Source organism: Opisthocomus hoazin, chromosome W (assembly GCF_030867145.1).
Source record: "Opisthocomus hoazin isolate bOpiHoa1 chromosome W, bOpiHoa1.hap1, whole genome shotgun sequence".
Taxonomy (NCBI): Eukaryota; Metazoa; Chordata; class Aves; order Opisthocomiformes; family Opisthocomidae; genus Opisthocomus; species Opisthocomus hoazin.
The window spans coordinates 24,239,532-24,257,515 of record NC_134453.1 but is presented as its reverse complement, the minus strand read 5'-3'; the positions used below and the strand labels follow the sequence as shown (position 1 = coordinate 24,257,515).

Genomic DNA, 17,984 nt, shown 5'->3' with positions numbered 1-17,984 from the left:
AGCAGCCCGGGAGCGGCGCAGCAGTTTGCGCAGCAGTTCGCGCGGGCAGGGCGAGCGGGGAAGGCGACTGGCAGGGTACAGCCGCCCCTTCTGGCAACTCAAGTAGTGGGCATCGCTCTTCCAGGAGATATTCTAGCCATGGTTACCACCCGTGGTAAAGCTGTTGCTCGAAGGAGTGTGGGGGCCCAGACGGAGGCCCCACGCAAGAACGCGGGTGTCCAGGTCTCTGGCTGCAGGGAGTGCCTGAGCCTGGCGCTCGTACCGGAGGACAGCAGAGACAACGGCTGTGTTCGGTGCGAGCAGGTGAATGACCTGCTCAGCCTGGTGGCAGAACTGAAGGAGGAAGTGGAGAGGCTGAGGAGCATCCGGGAGTGTGAGAGGGAGATCGACTGGTGGAGCCGCACCCTGTCCTCCCTGAGGCAGCGGCAGCAGGAGGCGGCTCCACAGAAAGCAGAGAACCCCCAACCCTCTTGCCACCGAGCAGAAAGAGGGGACCGAAGAGATGGGGGGGAATGGAAACGGGTCCCTGCTCGGGGGGGCAAGCGAATTTCCCCCCGGCCTCCCTCACCTGCCCAGTTGCCCTTAAGCAACAGGTATGGGGCTCTGGAATGTGAGGGACTGGCCACAGAGGATGTGGGTGAAGGTGAGGCTCCATCCAGGGGGTTGCCTAGAACGAGTCAGACAGCCCCACGTATTACAACTGCCTCAACTAAGAAAAAAAGGAGGGTCATTGTCATAGGTGATTCCCTTCTGAGGGGAACAGAGGGCCCGATCTGCCGACCGGACCCATCCCACAGGGAAGTCTGCTGCCTCCCTGGGGCCCGGGTTAGGGATGTTGCTAAGGAACTCCCTGGTCTGGTGCGGCCTTCTGATTACTACCCCCTCTTGGTAATGCAGGTTGGCGGGGATGAGGTAGCAGAAAGAAGTCCCAAGGCCATCAAAAGGGACTTCAGGGCACTGGGGCGACTGGTTGAGGGATCAGGGGCGCAGGTGGTGTTTTCCTCCATCCCATCAGTGGCAGGGGACAGCACTGAAAGTGGCAGGAAAACTCACCTGGTTAACAGGTGGCTCAGGGACTGGTGCCATCGGTCAAATTTTGGCTTTTCTGATCATGGGGAGGTATACACAGCACCGGGCCTGCTGGCAACAAGTGGAGCTCAGCTATCACAAAGGGGGAAAAGAATTCTTGGCCACGAGCTGGCGGGGCTCATTGAGAGGGCTTTAAACTAGGTTCGAAGGGGGAAGGGGATACTGCCCAGCTCACTAGGGATGAGCCTAGGCTTGGAGTGCCAAGGCCAGGGGTGAGATTGACAGCCCAGCTCAAGTGTGTTTACACCAATGCACGTAGTATGGGCAATAAACAAGAGGAGCTGGAAGCCATTATACAGCAGGACGGCTACGACTTGGTCGCCATCACAGAAACGTGGTGGGACAACTCGCATGACTGGCATGCTGTCATAGATGGCTACAGACTCTTTAGGAAAGACAGACCAACAAGGAGAGGTGGGGGAGTTGCTCTATATGTGAGGGAGCAACTGGAATGCATTGAGCTTGGCCTGGGGGCAAATGAGGAACAAGTTGAAAGCTTGTGGGTTAGAATTAAGGGACAGGCTCATAAGGGTGACATTACGGTGGGTGTATACTACAGGCCACCTGACCAGGAGGAGGAGGTTGATGAGGCCTTCTACAGGCAGCTGCAAGCAGCCTCACAGTCACAGGCCCTGGTTCTCATGGGGGACTTCAACCACCCTGACATCAGCTGGGTAGACCATACAGCTAGGCAGGCGCAATCCAGGAGGTTCCTACAGAGCATCGATGATAACTTTCTGATGCAAGTGGTGGAGGAACCAACAAGGAAAGGCGCGCTGCTGGACCTCGTGTTAACAAACAAGGAGGGACTGGTGGAGGACGTGAAGGTTGGAGGTAGACTCGGCTGCAGTGACCATGAAATGGTCGAGTTCAGGATCCTGCGTGGAGGAAGCAGGGCGATAAGCAGGATCAAAACCCTGGACCTCAGGAGGGCTGACTTTGCCCTCTTCAAGGAGCTACTGGGAGGAATCCCGTGGGCCAGGGCTCTCAAAGGCAGGGGGGTCCATGAGTGCTGGTCGCTTTTTAAACAACACTTCTTCCATGCACAGGAGCAATGCATCCCCCTGAGAAAGAAATCGAGCAAAGGAGGCAGGAGACCTGCATGGTTAAACAAGGAGCTTCTAGCGGAGATCAGGCAGAAGAGAAAGGTGCATAGAATGTGGAAAGAGGGACAGGCCACTTGGGAAGAGTACAGAAACGTAGTGAGAGCATGCAGGGATGCGACGAGGAAGGCCAAGGCTCACCTGGAATTGAAGCTGGCAAGGGATGTCAAAAACAACAAGAAGGGCTTCTTCAACTACATCAGCAGCAAAAGGAAGGCTAGGGACAACGTGGGGCCGCTGCTGAATGAGGAGGGTGTCCTGGTGACGGAGGATGCGGAGAAGGCAGAGCTAATGAATGCCTTCTTTGCTTCAGTCTTCAGTGCTAAGACTGGCCCTCAGGAATCCCAGGCCCTGGAGGTAAGAGATGAAGCCTACAAAGAGAACGACTTTCCCTTGGTCGAGGAGGACTGTGTGAGGGATCGCTTAAGCGATCTGGACGTCCACAAATCCATGGGCCCCGATGGAATGCACCCACAAGTGCTGAGGGAGCTGGCGGATGTCATTGCTGAGCCACTCTCCATCATCTTTGAGAGGTCCTGGAGGACAGGAGAGGTGCCCGAGGACTGGAGAAAGGCCAATGTCACTCCAATCTTCCAAAAGGGCAAGAAGGAGGACCCAGGGAACTACAGGCCGGTCAGCCTCACCTCCATCCCGGGAAAGGTGATGGAGCAGCTTATCCTGGAGGCCATCATGAAGCAAGTGGAAGAAAAGAAGGTTATCAGGAGTAGTCAGCATGGATTCACCAAGGGGAAATCATGCCTGACCAATCTGATAGCTTTCTACGATGACATGACTGGCTGGGTAGACGAAGGGAGAGCCGTGGATGTTGTCTACCTTGACTTCAGCAAGGCTTTCGACACAGTCTCCCATGATATCCTCCTGGGGAAGCTGAGGAAGTGTGGGCTGGATGAGTGGTCGGTGAAGTGGATTGAGAACTGGCTGAATGGCAGAACTCAGAGGGTTGTCATCAGCGGCGCTGAGTCTAGTTGGAGGCTGGTGACAAGTGGTGTCCCTCAGGGGTCAGTACTGGGCCCAGTCTTGTTTAACTTCTTCATCAACGACCTGGATGAAGAGTTAGAATGTACCCTCAGCAAGTTTGCTGATGACACCAAGCTGGGAGGTGTGGTAGATACACCGGAAGGCTGTGCTGCCATTCAGCGTGACCTGGATAGGCTGGAAAGCTGGGCAGAGAGGAACCTGATGAGGTTCAACAAGGGCAAATGCAGGGTCCTGCACCTGGGGAGGAACAACCTCATGCACCAGTACAGGCTTGGGGTGGACCTGCTGGAGAGCAGCTCTGTGGAGAGGGACCTGGGTGTCCTGGTGGACGACAGGTTAACCATGAGCCAGCAGTGTGCCCTGGCTGCCAAGAAAGCCAATGGGATCCTGGGGTGCATCAAGAAGAGTGTGGCCAGCAGGACGAGGGAGGTTCTCCTTCCCCTCTACACTGCCCTGGTGAGGCCTCATCTGGAGTACTGTGTCCAGTTCTGGGCTCCCCAGTTCAAGAAAGATGAAGAGCTACTGGAGAGAGTCCAGCGGAGGGCTACAAGGATGGTGAGGGGACTGGAGCATCTCCACTACGAGGAGAGGTTGAGGGAACTGGGTTTGTTCAGCCTGAAGAAGAGAAGGCTGCGAGGGGACCTTATAAATGCCTACAAATATCTGAAGGGTGAGTGTCAGGAGGATGGGGCCAAGCTCTTTTCAGTGGTGCCCAGTGACAGGACAAGGGGCAATGGGCACAAACTGAGGCACAGGAAGTTCCGTCTGAACATGAGGAGGAACTTCTTCCCTCTGAGGGTGACGGAGCACTGGAACAGGCTGCCCAGGGAGGTTGTGGAGTCTCCTTCTCTGGAGATATTCAAGACCCGCCTGGACAAGATCCTGTGCAGCCTACTGTAGGTGACCCTGCTTCGGCAGGGGGGTTGGACTAGATGACCCACAGAGGTCCCTTCCAACCCCTACTATTCTGTGATTCTGTGATTCTGTGATTCTGTGAATTAAATTTCCTGTATCACAACCTGCATTTGAAGATTAGATTTTCAACATGTATGCAAAAGCAATTGATTTTATGCTACCAAGAGTTTATGGTGACAGAGACACACTCCTCAAAGACCTGGAAGCCATCCGTACCAAGCTGTAACCTGTTTGCCCTAGAGCTGGAAAATAATTCCCACTCAGAAATGCACAGAAAACAAGAACTGAAAATTTATTTCTTCACCCGACTATTGTGAGAACCCATAAAACATGGTCATAGAAACACTTGTTACCCTCAAACAAGATTCTGCAAGTATGCCATAGCATGGGTGTATCAGTTCTTACCATTTTTCCTCTTAAAAATGCTACTCAAATTTAGTTAGGGTAACATTTAGACCTATAACTATTACACAAAAACATTGTGCTTTTTTGAAGTAGATACACTAAAATAAATGCTATTAGGCTTTTTAAAGCAATAAGAAGTAGAAACTTTTTGCATGGCCTATCATATTTTTATCTTTCTATACATTCTAACAGATCTTCTGCAACTAGTGTCTGGCATACGAAATGACAGTACAGGACCGACATGACTAACATTTGAACATGCATGCAAACTGTGACTACTTGCAATTTACAGCACCAGATGTTGGGGGCCAGGGGTGAGGAAGAAAAGAGCAGAAAGACAAAACACATTACTTACCTGGGCTTCTCTGACAAGCTGAGAAGAATCAAGCAGACAGAAACCAATGGGTAATCCAACCTTCGCCGGGGTTTTGAATTTGTCTCCTATCTTAAATGGGACATCATCAAGATAACTGAAAGGCCCTAAGATCCAAAGCAGAAATTGTATCGAAAAAACCTTACAAGTTTAATGGATTCAATTAAGACTCACATTTCTGTATTTGGAAGCTATTTTATCTCTGCTGTCCCAACTACACCAGGTGACTCAATACAAAGGAAGTTACTTGATCGGAAACACATTGAATCTGTTTATACTTCATTGCCTCAGTTTTGGTTCTGTTTTTTGTTGTTTGTTTGGGTTTTTTTTAATGTTCTAGCTCATAACTATTTAAAAAAAACCAAACACACAACAATCCAACAACTGAACAGATTTTGAAGTCAATATATCCAATATTTTAGCTTCCCTTGTGACAAGACTATGTCTACAAAACTAGAAGCTGAAGCTATCCTGAACACTGTATTCTGTTATGCCTCTATAAAAAGATCCATCGTTTTTGTCATATTCAAAACAGGCTTTAAAATAACCTAGCTTCATAGCAGCTAATACAAACTAAAATCCAGGTTTTGGCATACAAGTAGGAAGTAACATTTGGACAGAAGTGGTCACAAGGGCAAAGTGACCCAAAGTCTAGATGCTCCACTTTAACCAAAACACAGTGAAATACCTCAAGACTATTTAGCATAGCAATTCTGATTTTTGAAACAAGGCAATCTAACTTAATCAGCTGTCTGATTTGTGATCACTCCAGTGAGAAGCCTCAGACTTATTTCATGGTACTCAATCTGTCCTTTATATCTATCACTTACATGTATATTTAAAGTGTTTTAGGATGAAACCCTGCCTTCAGGCATCCTGTAAACTCATGAGGCAGAATCACTTAGAGCTCAATCACCTCCAAGAAGCCAGACGATAGATTTGTTTTCCTTGAGCTGCTGTGAAGAAGTATTAGAAAACACACAATATAAATTGCACTCAGTTTCTCAATTAACTGAAAGGGGTTTCTTGGATCACTGGTCTAAGCTTTTGGAATTACAGACAAGGTTTCTAGCTGTGTATAACAATCTGAAGCATTCCTCTAGCACTCATTTGTAACTTTGCTTTGAGTGTTGCGGATCCAAAAAGACATTAGTGGCAACATTAAGATGGTGTTCAGTGACTAACCTCTTGCTCAGTGAGCTGTGACTTGCCATTTTTATCTGACCCATTTTCATACTCAGATGACAGTTTAAGCACTGTTTGTGTTCCTTCACTGTTGACTCATATACAACAAGGCAGCCACAGGACGAACAGCTTTTGAAAACAGGAACATCCTGTTAATTTGGAGTTAAATGTTTATGTGCTGTTGTCACTTGAGCTCTCATACTATGCACCACACTAGAATCATAGAAAATTAAGATCAAGCAAGCTTTTGCCCTTCTGCTCCGTGGGAGGTTTCCATCCTCCCTGAGCTCACCTTAGGACTAGCTGGTCCCAGAGTCCTGTTAGGACATGGGTGGTATTTCCTCCAGCTTTAGAAACATCAGGCTGAATAACCTACATTCCACCTGCACCACCAGGATGAAAAAGTGTTCCAGGCAGAATATAATAGCATTTTCACTGATCCTTACTGAGAAGCACACATTCAAGCATTACACAGCACAGCATCCAGATGTGGCACCTCACTGGTCACCAACACCACTATTTGCAACAAGACATCCAAACAGTATTTGAGCTGGCAATTTGAGAACCTGGATATGGCAAAATGTTTGCTTATGCAGAAATAGCAACTGTGGCAGCCTTTGCACTGAGAGTGATAAAACACAGCCAGGTCAGAGACAACCAGATCTCCTGACCGGTCAGAGGCTGGCGTGACTGCTGCTACTATGCCCTGCTTAGTCCCACTGGCACAAGTCCTGCTCTAAGCAGGATGATCCAAGCAAAACAGGATTACCTCTCTGCACTGATCTCACAGCCCAAATTGCTCAGTGTGCAAATACTGGTCTTATTAGACCTATTGACACAGTAAGTGGTAGACACCTCCCCTTGCACAGCCTTCTTGTTTGCCTGAAATAGATACTAGCCACAGAGGGTACAAACACACATTGTGGTATTTACATAACAACACTCTTTGTTTTGGTACAGTAAAAAAACCTAAACACATTTAGACTAGATGGGCTGCACTGACAGCTGCCAGTTTAACCTCAGCAGCTAGACTAAGGAATAAAAACCTTCTAGTGTCTTCCCAGTATATCGATTTTTTTTTTTTTAATAATGACCACTGCTATAACCTCATCTTGAATACAACTCTGCTACAAAACCTGCAAGCACACATTAAGAAACACACCAAGTGTTTTAGGACATTGGATGGTAAAAAGTCTTTCTGAAGCAAAACATTGATGCACATAGTATTCACTTTGTTCCAGCCCAATCAGAACAGTACTAGTCTAGTGAAGTTAAAATCCGATCCAGAAAGCCAAGAATCCCTTTATTTTTGTAAACAGATGACCCTTCTGTCTGAATATACTGATGGATAAGAGTGCAAATTGTTTTAAAAGGCAAATTCTAAAGCAATAATCAAAACCTACATATAGAAAGTATTACGTAAGCCACTGTTTCAATAGTCATACGTTCAAGTGAAGCAATTAAAGGGTTTTTTTGAACTGTTATTTAATATGGCTGTTAGCCACTTCATCCTTTTAGCAGTTAAAAGCACATTAAGGAAGTTCTGAGAATAGCCCTGGCAAAACTGTACCTGTCAGTCTGATCCCTGACACCATGTACTTATGATATTCCTGGCCCAAGGATTTACTACGAGACTAAGATTTCTCTCTGCTTCAGTGTAATGCAGAAATCACTAGCCAACTCATAAAAGTGTTCTCCAGTATGGAAGCAAAATGGAAACGTTTCAGATAAAACCAGTTACTGGTTATGAATGGGGAACAGTTTTGAAACCAAGTGGAACCTAGTTTTCACGGACACACAAACCACACTTACATAATTTTCAGAAATGGGAGTTAAAAGCTTTCAAGTTGTATAGTGACAGTGAGAATACAACAGCAATATTAACGTACTGCACTTGGTATAACCCACACTTTTTGCGCAATAGATGAGAGCTGCATTTCTAGATGACACTAATTACTACAACTTAAGCTTGAACTTCGAATTATTCAAATGACAGGAGAGCATTTGAATTTACATGCTTAGGCTTAGTTATAGGTGTATACCAAGAATACCCTTCAAGACAGAAAAAGAATTCTTTCCTCTCCATCCATACCTTATGTTCCCATCTTCATCTCCATCTGAACATGGTCCTAAGCAACCTGCTCTAGGTGGCTCTGCTTGATCTCCAGAGGTGCCTTCCAACCTCAACCATTCTGTGATTCAATAACAGTCCTCTAACCTCCAATAAGCAGATCAACAATAAGTACAAGAGATGCATCAACTATGTTGACTGATTTCATCAGCCTGCCAGAGACACTGAGCCGAAGGTAGCTGTTGGGCTAGATGCTTTACAGTAAGCCAAAATTCATTTGGTGAGATTAATTCTTAACAACTCTGGAGAAAACTGAAAAAAATTGCCCTGTTGATTTCTTAAGACATAAGCAGCCAAAGAAGTTGCTCCACTACTCCTCAGAAACAGTACTGTGACAGTGTTGCTGGTATCATTAGGAACAGAGGGTACGCAAAAGGGTAGACAAGTTAACCAGCCATCTTACAGCACCATTTGTTTTGATGCTGTTATTTTGAAGCCAGAAGCGTGTTCCACCACACAGCACTGTTTTAAGAAATATTTAAGACAGGCTGACCTGTCAAAAAAACTAGGCTAGACTGCATGACACTACACATCTTAAATGTAGAAGATGATAGTCTCTTCTTCACTTGCCTGCTAAACCAGATTAGTCCAATTTAGGAAAAAAATTCACTGCTGAGCAAAAAGCAAGCATAGCTCAATGACATTAAAAGCTTCACTTTCAATCCAACTTCTCATTGCGACTTCCATAGAAAGGAGCTACAGATCTAGTGTCCACTTCAAACATCAGATCAGTATCACAACTGCAGTTCAGCTTTGATTTTGAAGGGGGAAGTGGGAAAAGGGGGAGGTATTATTCTGATGTGAAGGAGTGAGGAACAGTCACAGGTTGAATTTCAGTTTAACCAGAGAACAGGCACAGCATCAGCAAGCAACTATGCAAGAAGGAAGCCAAGGCACTTCATTCCTAACAAAAAACTACTTGGAGGCTAAACAGATTAATCTCTATGGACTGTCTAAGCTGGGACATTAGCCAGCAGCAAGAGTAGGATTCATCCTATTGAAGAGACAGGGACGCCAAATTTCACTTACCATGAGAGTCAGATCCCAACTTCTTAGAAGCCATTTAGAACCTGAAAAACATTTTAAAACAGCTTTAACTAGTTTATACATGTAGCACAGCATAAGCCTATACAGTTCTACAGCGTCTTATTTCTAGATTATGGGAGATGTTGCAGACACTTGCTGTTTATTCTGTTCCCAAGACAGATAAGCAAACTTATTTTATAGCTCTGAGAACTGACAGAGCAGACAAATAACTTAGCCCAGGGTCTGACGATCTAAATGGCAAAACGAAGAAGAAAAAGAAAAAACAGAGCCGAGAACCAGTCAAGTTGATCAGGAAGGCAGAGAGTTCCAGATCACAGTGCTCAGAAGCTGCTCTGTCCCAGCCCCATGGAGCACACCCTGCTTCCCTTGGCATTAAGAATAGCCCTTCCTACTGGAAATACCACACTGATCCTCTTCAATTTAATCCCTGTTGCTCTAAAAAGGGATACTATTGTGGGGTTTCTGGAAGAACAGGGACATATTGTGAGCAACCCAGACACTCTGAATATGGACTCGATCGGTTTGTAGTAGTGCAGGCTTCAAGCAGCACAGGCCTCAAAGCTTTTCTCAGGCTGGCTGTGGGAAAGCAAACCTTTCTCAGGCCAGTTGCAGGAAAACAGGCCTTTCTCAGGCCGGCTGCGGGAAAACAGGCCTTTCCCAGGCTGGCTGTGGGAAAGACAATCGTTCTCAGGCCAGCTGCAGGTAAACAGTCCTTCTATGAATACTAACCAATCATAGTTTGAGTATTAATTATGTAACCGGGGTGTTTTATTGATAGATGTTTTTATGTATAGTAACCAATCATAGCTGAGTATTGTGCCGAGTGTTTATGTATAGTGACTAATCATAATTGAGTGCTGTCTATATAATCCAGATTCTCTGCTAATAAAGTTGACTGTTATGGATCATATTGGTTGAGTCCTTGATGCCGCCACAACAAATGGCGCCTGAACAGGAACCCTCAGATCTGCATTAGCATCTACGGTTGATTTTTCCAGGAAGACCGAACCCTGAGGGAGCAGAATCCGCCCGAAGGTGAGTGCTGCCCCGGCACTCGGGAGTCGCTAGCGCAAAGTCGGGAAAAGAAATCCCAGAAATCCTGCCCTGATCAAGCAGGTGGCCGGGGAGGAGATGGGGTCCACACTGACAAAGGAAGAGTCAGCAGTGGTTAAGCTCCTCCAACACATCCTCTCCATGAGAGGGTTACAATATGACTCGGCTACCTTTAAGTCTCTGTTGCTGCTGCACGGAGAAAGGACTTAATCCCCTCAGTTAATGCTGCCTTTGAAGTTCAGACTTGGGCGGATATAGGAACGAAACTGTGGGAAGAAATTAGTACGGGATCCAAGGAAGCGAGCAAATTCTCCACGTTGTGGAGGCTAATACATGACACTTTGAAAACTATGATAACTGAGAGGGGAGCCGTTGCTTCTGCTTTCGCTGCGTTAACACCCGAGGGAGGGACCTGCTCAGCGACAAGTCTGCTGTTTCAGGGTCCTAGTATCCCTCTGCCGCCTGTGAAAGCAGGAGGGGGTCCGAGTCGGCAGCCCGTGGAGGCAGGGGAACCTGCGGTCCAGGAGAAGGAGCACGCGCGGCGCGACCCGCTGGCGCAGGAGTTTCCACCACCACCGCCAGAGTCACCACCACCGCCACCACGCCGCGGAGAGGGGTGCGCTGAGGCGCCACCGCCCGCAGACCGGCCGGACGCCGCCGTCGCTTCTCCCGATCGTCCCACGTCCCCGAATCCTGTACCGCGGTATCCTCCACTTCCTCCGCCTACACCGACGTCTCCAAGGACTCCAGTGACTCGTTGTACAGATGAGAAGGTTACAGACACTTTGCTGCCGGAGCCACCAGCCCCTAACCCATATAACCCGTTTTCTCTTCCAGCCCTGCCTTGCGCTGTGCCGTGGGATGGGGGAGTTGGGAACCGGGGGAGGGTCGGGGGTACGGTGGAGAGGGATAGTTAAAGTGGTGTGTGAACTGTAAGCGGGATAACCACAATAGCAGCGAGTGCAGAAAATTAGGAAACAGATCAGTTGTTCCACTTGGATGTATGGCAGAGAATCGTGGGCTCTGTGCATGCAGGTTGGCAACAAAGAGGAGCGATAATTAGCTCCTGTTTTTCGAGCTGTTGTTTGCCTGACTCAGAAGTAATGGAGTGCCCGCGGAATCACTTCGTGTTTTTGGTATTTTAACTTGGAAGGTGTCAGGAGAATTACCTTTTAAACATACTTCAAGGGGTGATATGAATGCGAGTCGAGTATTAACAACTTGGCGTTTGGTTTATGAAGCGTTAAAAGATGTGTTAACAGAGAAAAAAAAAGTGGTCAAAGTCATTCAGAAAAGTCCTTTTGTTACAAATGTACCACCTGAAGAAAGCCGTGAGCAGGGGATGGGTCCAAAAGACCCTGAACAGGAATCGGGTCTGCCCCCCCTCCGGCTCGCTGGAGAATGGGACAGTCACCTAGAAAGGAGCGAAAGCTCCATCAAGAAAAAAAAAAAAAAAAAATTTACAGTGAATTTTGAAAGAACAAAGTCTTGCAACTTAAAATCCCTGAGGAAATCAATACTTTGAAATTAGTGCATACAGCTTTAAATGCTTTTAAGCCCGCAGAAACTATCTTACAAGCGGCTGCTACTCCTCCACCGTTATCTCAAAAGCAAGGACAGAGCCGCAGTCTTTTGAAATTTAACCCTACGTACGACAAAATTCCTAACCCAACACAAGAAATGCGGGAGGTAAATCCCCCAAAACCTGACGATCCTTTAAATCCAGAGAAATGGGAAGTGGAGTGCAAACCCGGCATCCCGAAAGTGTACAACAGGGTCCCTCTACAGCAATTGGCGTACCCGACCTGAGATCAAAACAAGGTGAATTCCAACATAAAACTGCACAATCCCTCAGACACAGCACAGCCGCCGCGCCAGCAGCCACCGTATCGGATGGGTCAGCAAACCTTACACCTGGTTGGGCACATGGCCTCCCCCCGGGCAACCGGCGGCGCGGCCCGCGCCCCCCTTGCTGAGCCCAGTGCGCCGGCCTGGCCCGGCCTAACCCACAAGCAGCACGGCGAGAACCATCTTTCTGACATTCAACGCCTTGGCTGGGAAAAACTGTGCATAATTCAATTACTGCAGATGGTCTATCTAGATTATGTTATTCACCCTGTTGAAAGGTGAAAATATTGACATTACGACTGAAGAGTTGTCCCCTCTATTTACTTTGTTAAAAAGGACTCAGATTTATTATTTTCCCAAAGATCAATGCCAAAAGCAAAAACTGTTTTACAAAAGGTTTCAGATAAAATTGCAATTGCCTTTACCTCCAAAATTAATGTCAATTTACCAACACATTTGTATATAATTTATGAGGTTTTTTGTTTTCCAGCCTTATCCTCTTTTAGGTTGGTGATGTGCTGATGCGCAGGAGTTGAAGACTCTGGAATGGATCTTTTGGTATCATATGGCCACGAAAATATTAACTACTTCTCGGGAATGTAATGATTATGTATGTTAACATGGCATAAATATCTAGTAGGAGTGTCTTTTCGGTACACACATTTGGGTAGAACTATTCCCTGTGCGTTCAGTACTGCAGTAAAGAATGACTGCTTTCTAGAACTCCAACATTAAGTTTTAGGAAGTTAATTATTTTGCTGCTTTCTAGTAATAGATTTTGGGTACCCAGGTAGGACCCTGTTCTTGAACATCAATGGTCCCAGGGATTGCAGGACCTCCAGCCGGCACCGAGGGATTCTCGGGGAGAACCTCTGATCACTGGACCAAAAAGTTATGAGCAGGAGCCATTAATAAGGCAAAGGCATTCTTCCAGTATTGTTTCTTGTTGCCTGCTTGTTAGTCGTAGTGAAAGCTTCAACATTAGGCTATATCCCTGAGTAGAAGGGAAAACGCCCTTCCTAAAACAGAACTGAAAAGAAAGTACTCTTCCTGAAACTGAAGCTTGGGAATTTGTCTGTTAAATGTTGAATATTATTGTAAGTCCTGTCTTTGCAATATTTGGATTTATGCTGAAAACTTGGTGTGCCTGTGTGTGTGTGCGTGGTCGCGACCATGAACGTGTGGTTTTACGTTACAGTGTTTGTATTTCTGTGATCTGATGGATTTATTTGGTTTCTGAGATCTAATGGATTTGTCTGGACTCAGTAACAAGTTTTGTGTCTTTTGGTTTGGTAAATTCTGCAGGTATTGATTATTTTCTGGTTTTCTTTTTTTTGGCTTTAGACTCTTGTGTTTGGACTCTGATTTATCAGGACTCTGCAAGCATTTGATGCAACAGGGGTTAGATGTGCTGATGTTTGCAGCTTTGTGCTTTTATATACATTAATTTTAGCTACACAAGGTTAATGAGTCGCTAAGTGATTAATATGGTTAGCCAATACTAAATGTTAGGGATGTTTGTATATGTGATAAGTATACCTATAACCCAAGTACAAATTTACTGAGCTCATATTATTGATACACTGTTATTTCGACACCTGACGCGGTGAGATGCATCCCCTCCAATTAGCAATAATAATATATTATGGTCAGGGAGTGCTTCGGTCCCACCATCCACACAGGAAGAAAATTGGATGCAAGTAAATCAATCTACACCCATACATTAGGTAATAGATTTACCATCAGTATGTACCATTCTCAGGTTAATTTGATCTTTCTTTATACCCAGCAGGTTAAGGTATGCACTTCACATCATCTCTATGTCTTCAATTGGCATTTGTGTTCTTATGTCTGTTTTTTAGTATTGTAGTTTGTGTGGGCCTCTGAGAAAGTGGCAGCAAGCTGAAGGCCAAAATTATGTCAATTCTCATCATCATCATCAACCTCATCAGCTGACCTGGCGTGTAATTTGCCTACGGACTGAACAAAAGTAAAACAGAGACCCTCGTGCAAGTAGCTGCCTGATCGGGATAGAAAGTTCCCAGGAACTAATGTCTGAGTACATGATCATCTGCACAAAACCGTGTTCAGCTGGAACCACCTAACGCTTCCGGCATCTCGAGAATTGCCTCCTATCCTAACTCGTTTTCTGTCATTACAGAGTGCTGATATACGACCTAAGGCAAAGGTGCTGACACGGGATTTGCAATCGGGAGCTTGGACAGTGCCATGGGAACTATTAATGCGGGGGCACGGGTATGCTTGTGTTTCCACAGATTTAGGACCTAAATGATTCCCAGCGAAGTGCATTAAGCCAGCGCTAGACAAGCAACAGACAACCACAAAAGACCCTGAAGCGCCTGCTGAAGCATCAGAAGGTATTTTGAGTGATAACACACTGTTTGATGGCAAGTGATTTGTTTGAGACTGTAAAGAGTGGCGTATCAGGCCTCACTAGGCTGCAGGTGTCTATATGTTTAGTCTGTAAGCGCTGTTATGGATATATTATCGCACATTGTATATTTCGCACAAGGCATTTGATTTATTTTAATGGTAATCAACACATTTATCGTACCTTAACACCATTGTGCATTCACTGTAAAAGAATCGATACCGTAAGTAAAATCTATTCAATCCGCTGTTTTGCTGAAACACAGACCAGTATGTAAGATGGAAATGATAACGATCCTCTTAAGCTTGATTGGGTGTATGCAAGCAGTATGGGTGCCATCGCAACCAAAATGAGTGTGGGTCACACTAGCAGACCTGACAAGACCAGAGTTGATTTGCCTGTCCATTGCATCTCCAGGGAACCCCCCTTTTCCACATGCCTTGTTGGTGTCCCTTTAGATGCATGGCCCATACCACCGGCACTGACCAGTGTGGTCCCCCCGAACAACGGCACAGTCACTGATATGAGAGACCTATGGACTGTTCAACCGCCATTGGCCCAGTTAGAGCCTCAAGAGACAGAGTTACTTGACTCCATACCAAAAGATTTTTGTTTTGTTTTTTAGCTATACAGGGAAAAATCAAAACACATGTATGGAGCGTTAATACATTGAACACTATATATCGCAATGCAAGCGCTTGGTGCAACTATACCACAAGAAGCTTATCTAAATCGATTAATCAACCACTTGCTTTACCCCATAGAGTATTTATCATTTGTAGGGACCATGCTTAGCCATCCATCCCATCCCACGTAAAGGGAGGTCCCTGTAGTCTAGGGAGATAAACGCTTTTAACACCAAATCAGATCATGATAAATGGCCACCGAAATACACGATACTGAGGGAAGAGAGCAATTCATGCCTCTACCTCAGATTGCAAACACAATATCGAATTTTACAATAGCGGTGAAATAATCACTGCATCATTTTTAGCCCCCGGGATTGCAGCCTTTCAGGCTCTAGTTGCCCCGAAGAAATTGGGATATGGGTTATCCAAGAAGACTAATGTTACTTCTTAGGCCTTAAGTAGTTTGTTTTCAGATGTTGATTTGATTAGACACGCGACTTTACAAAATCGTGTGGCAATTAATTTTTGCTTTTAGCACAAGGACATGAGTGTGAAGATTTTGAAAGAATGTGTTGTATGAGTTTGTGTGACCACTCAAAATTGATACATCAACAATTGAGTGAACTACGCAAAAATTTGAACGTTATAGAGATAGAGTCAAGATTGACAGACTGACTCAGTCACCTGGGCATCAGTGGGTGTTGGATCTGGTCAAACAGGGAATAGCGATGTTGGTTACCATTCTGATCATGCTATGCATTTTTAGATGCTTGATAAGTTGTGCCATAATGGTGGTTAAGAAGATGTTTAACGGTATCTGGGTTGCTCAAAAACAAAAAGGGGGATATGTGGGGTTTCTGGAGAAACAGGAACATATTGTGAGCAACCCAGACACTCTGAATATGGACTCGATCGGTTTGTAGTAGTGCAGGCTTCAAGCAGCACAGGCCTCAAAGCTTTTCTCAGGCTGGCTGTGGGAAAGCAAACCTTTCTCAGGCCAGTTGCAGGAAAACAGGCCTTTCTCAGGCCGGCTGCGGGAAAACAGGCCTTTCCCAGGCTGGCTGTGGGAAAGACAATCGTTCTCAGGCCAGCTGCAGGTAAACAGTCCTTCTATGAATACTAACCAATCATAGTTTGAGTATTAATTATGTAACCGGGGTGTTTTATTGATAGATGTTTTTATGTATAGTAACCAATCATAGCTGAGTATTGTGCCGAGTGTTTATGTATAGTGACTAATCATAATTGAGTGCTGTCTATATAATCCAGATTCTCTGCTAATAAAGTTGACTGTTATGGATCATATTGGTCGAGTCCTTGATGCCGCCGCAACATACTATTATATTGGGTATGCAGTCAGTTATAAGTCAGTGTGGCACTTGTCTAGACACACTGGGTAATGCACAGATAACAATACAGGTATACAATAAATGGTAGCATTAGGAAGATATCTTCGGATACACACAAGTAAACAATGCTAACAATAGTTCTCATCCATTGCCCACAGAATTTTACTACCAACTTTTAAAATTTGGATGCAAATCCTACATAGCCAAGATGTTAAACACAGAAGTGCCTAGCCAGCTTTTAACACAGAGCAGGCCTGTCCCGAGAAAGAGAGCTGCTTTTATGATAGAATTAGCTGTCTAATTAGGTGTCAGCTAAAACCCTGCTCCAGGATGCTTATGGTATATTCAATAACATAAGTGGTTCTTCGCTAGATTAGAAATACATCACAAAATCTTTCTCAGGACACCACAGCATAATTTTTCGAATAACTGAATTTTTAAAGTCCTCCTTTGACATTATACATGACAAAGAATTAGAGTTGCCCTTTGTTTCTGAATTCCTCCAGCTCATAGACTGAAATGCCCAACAGCCGTTCTTCAAAGACATGAAGTTATCTGGTACACCTCCAACAGCAGCAGACAGTACTCAAAGCACAACTTGGAGCAGATCTAACATTCACACCCATCATTCCTCAATTGAGATCTTACTCTTAGCCTCACTGTTTCCATTGTGGATTCCAACTGCAAATGTTACCTTAAAGGAAGTGTCAGAAGGTGAGGATTACATGGACAGCTTAGCTATTCCTCCTGGCAGCTGCTGACGTGTCTGAGGTCAGGAAAAGACAGTTTCAAGTACTTTAGGAAAGTACCTTTTGCTGTGCAAAGGTCCCTTTCAACATTATATTGAAATCAATAGGTGAACCAACCCTACTGGCTAACGGGAGTTCAACACACAGCTAAAGCCAAAGCTGTACGAAGAAGATTACCCGGGTGCAACCAGACTTCATGAAACACAGCAAGCAGACGCTAGGCTATGGGGAAGTGAGTCATGCTGGGCAACTCCAGGCACACCTTGTACATAAAAGCTGTGTGTCATTCTGCTTGACGTTTGTCAGGTTCTTCTCAGCACATCCCACCATCTCTCTCAACATTGGCATTACGTCCAAAACCACTCCACTAAGGCAGAGAACTGGTTTTGGCATTCGCCAGCAACTGCTTCTCAGAAGCAAACAAAACATTGCGGCTTCAAAGATGAAGAAAAAGGAGGTGAAACAGTGCTGAGCCTGCCATCTCAGGAAGGCTGTCAAGGGCAAAGCCACAAGGCCACCCAGTATAGTTGCATGTCAACTAGTAGAGCTGAATGGGCTTTATTAGTCCCAGAGCCGCAGAGGAGGAGACCAGAATACAGACTACAGCACATAAAATAGGCTGCATCTTTCAGACCTGGATCACACTGTCAGATAAGCTGCTACATTGCTAGTTCCTCTGTATGATAATAGCAATTAAGATGTCAACTTGATTTGTTA

General features: G+C 45.6%; 1 protein-coding gene across 8 annotated transcripts in view; it reads right to left on the bottom strand.

Moving 5' to 3' along the window:
- Positions 1 to 17,984, bottom strand: part of LOC142365550 (ubiquitin-associated protein 1-like) — a 62,204-nt gene that overhangs the window by 21,600 nt on the left and 22,620 nt on the right. For 7 of the 8 annotated variants that reach the window (XR_012766488.1, XM_075446406.1, XM_075446407.1 and 4 more), the window contains exons 2-3: positions 9,230 to 9,270; positions 4,867 to 4,991 (exon numbers count right to left, since the gene is read on the bottom strand). Coding sequence is in view for 7 of the 8 variants with exons in the window: in XM_075446406.1 (XP_075302521.1) it covers positions 4,867 to 4,991; positions 9,230 to 9,263 (159 nt within the window). In the remaining variant the exon portion in view is untranslated. The remainder of the gene's footprint in view (positions 1 to 4,866; positions 4,992 to 9,229; positions 9,271 to 17,984) is intronic. The other variant, XM_075446412.1, reaches the window with a different exon arrangement.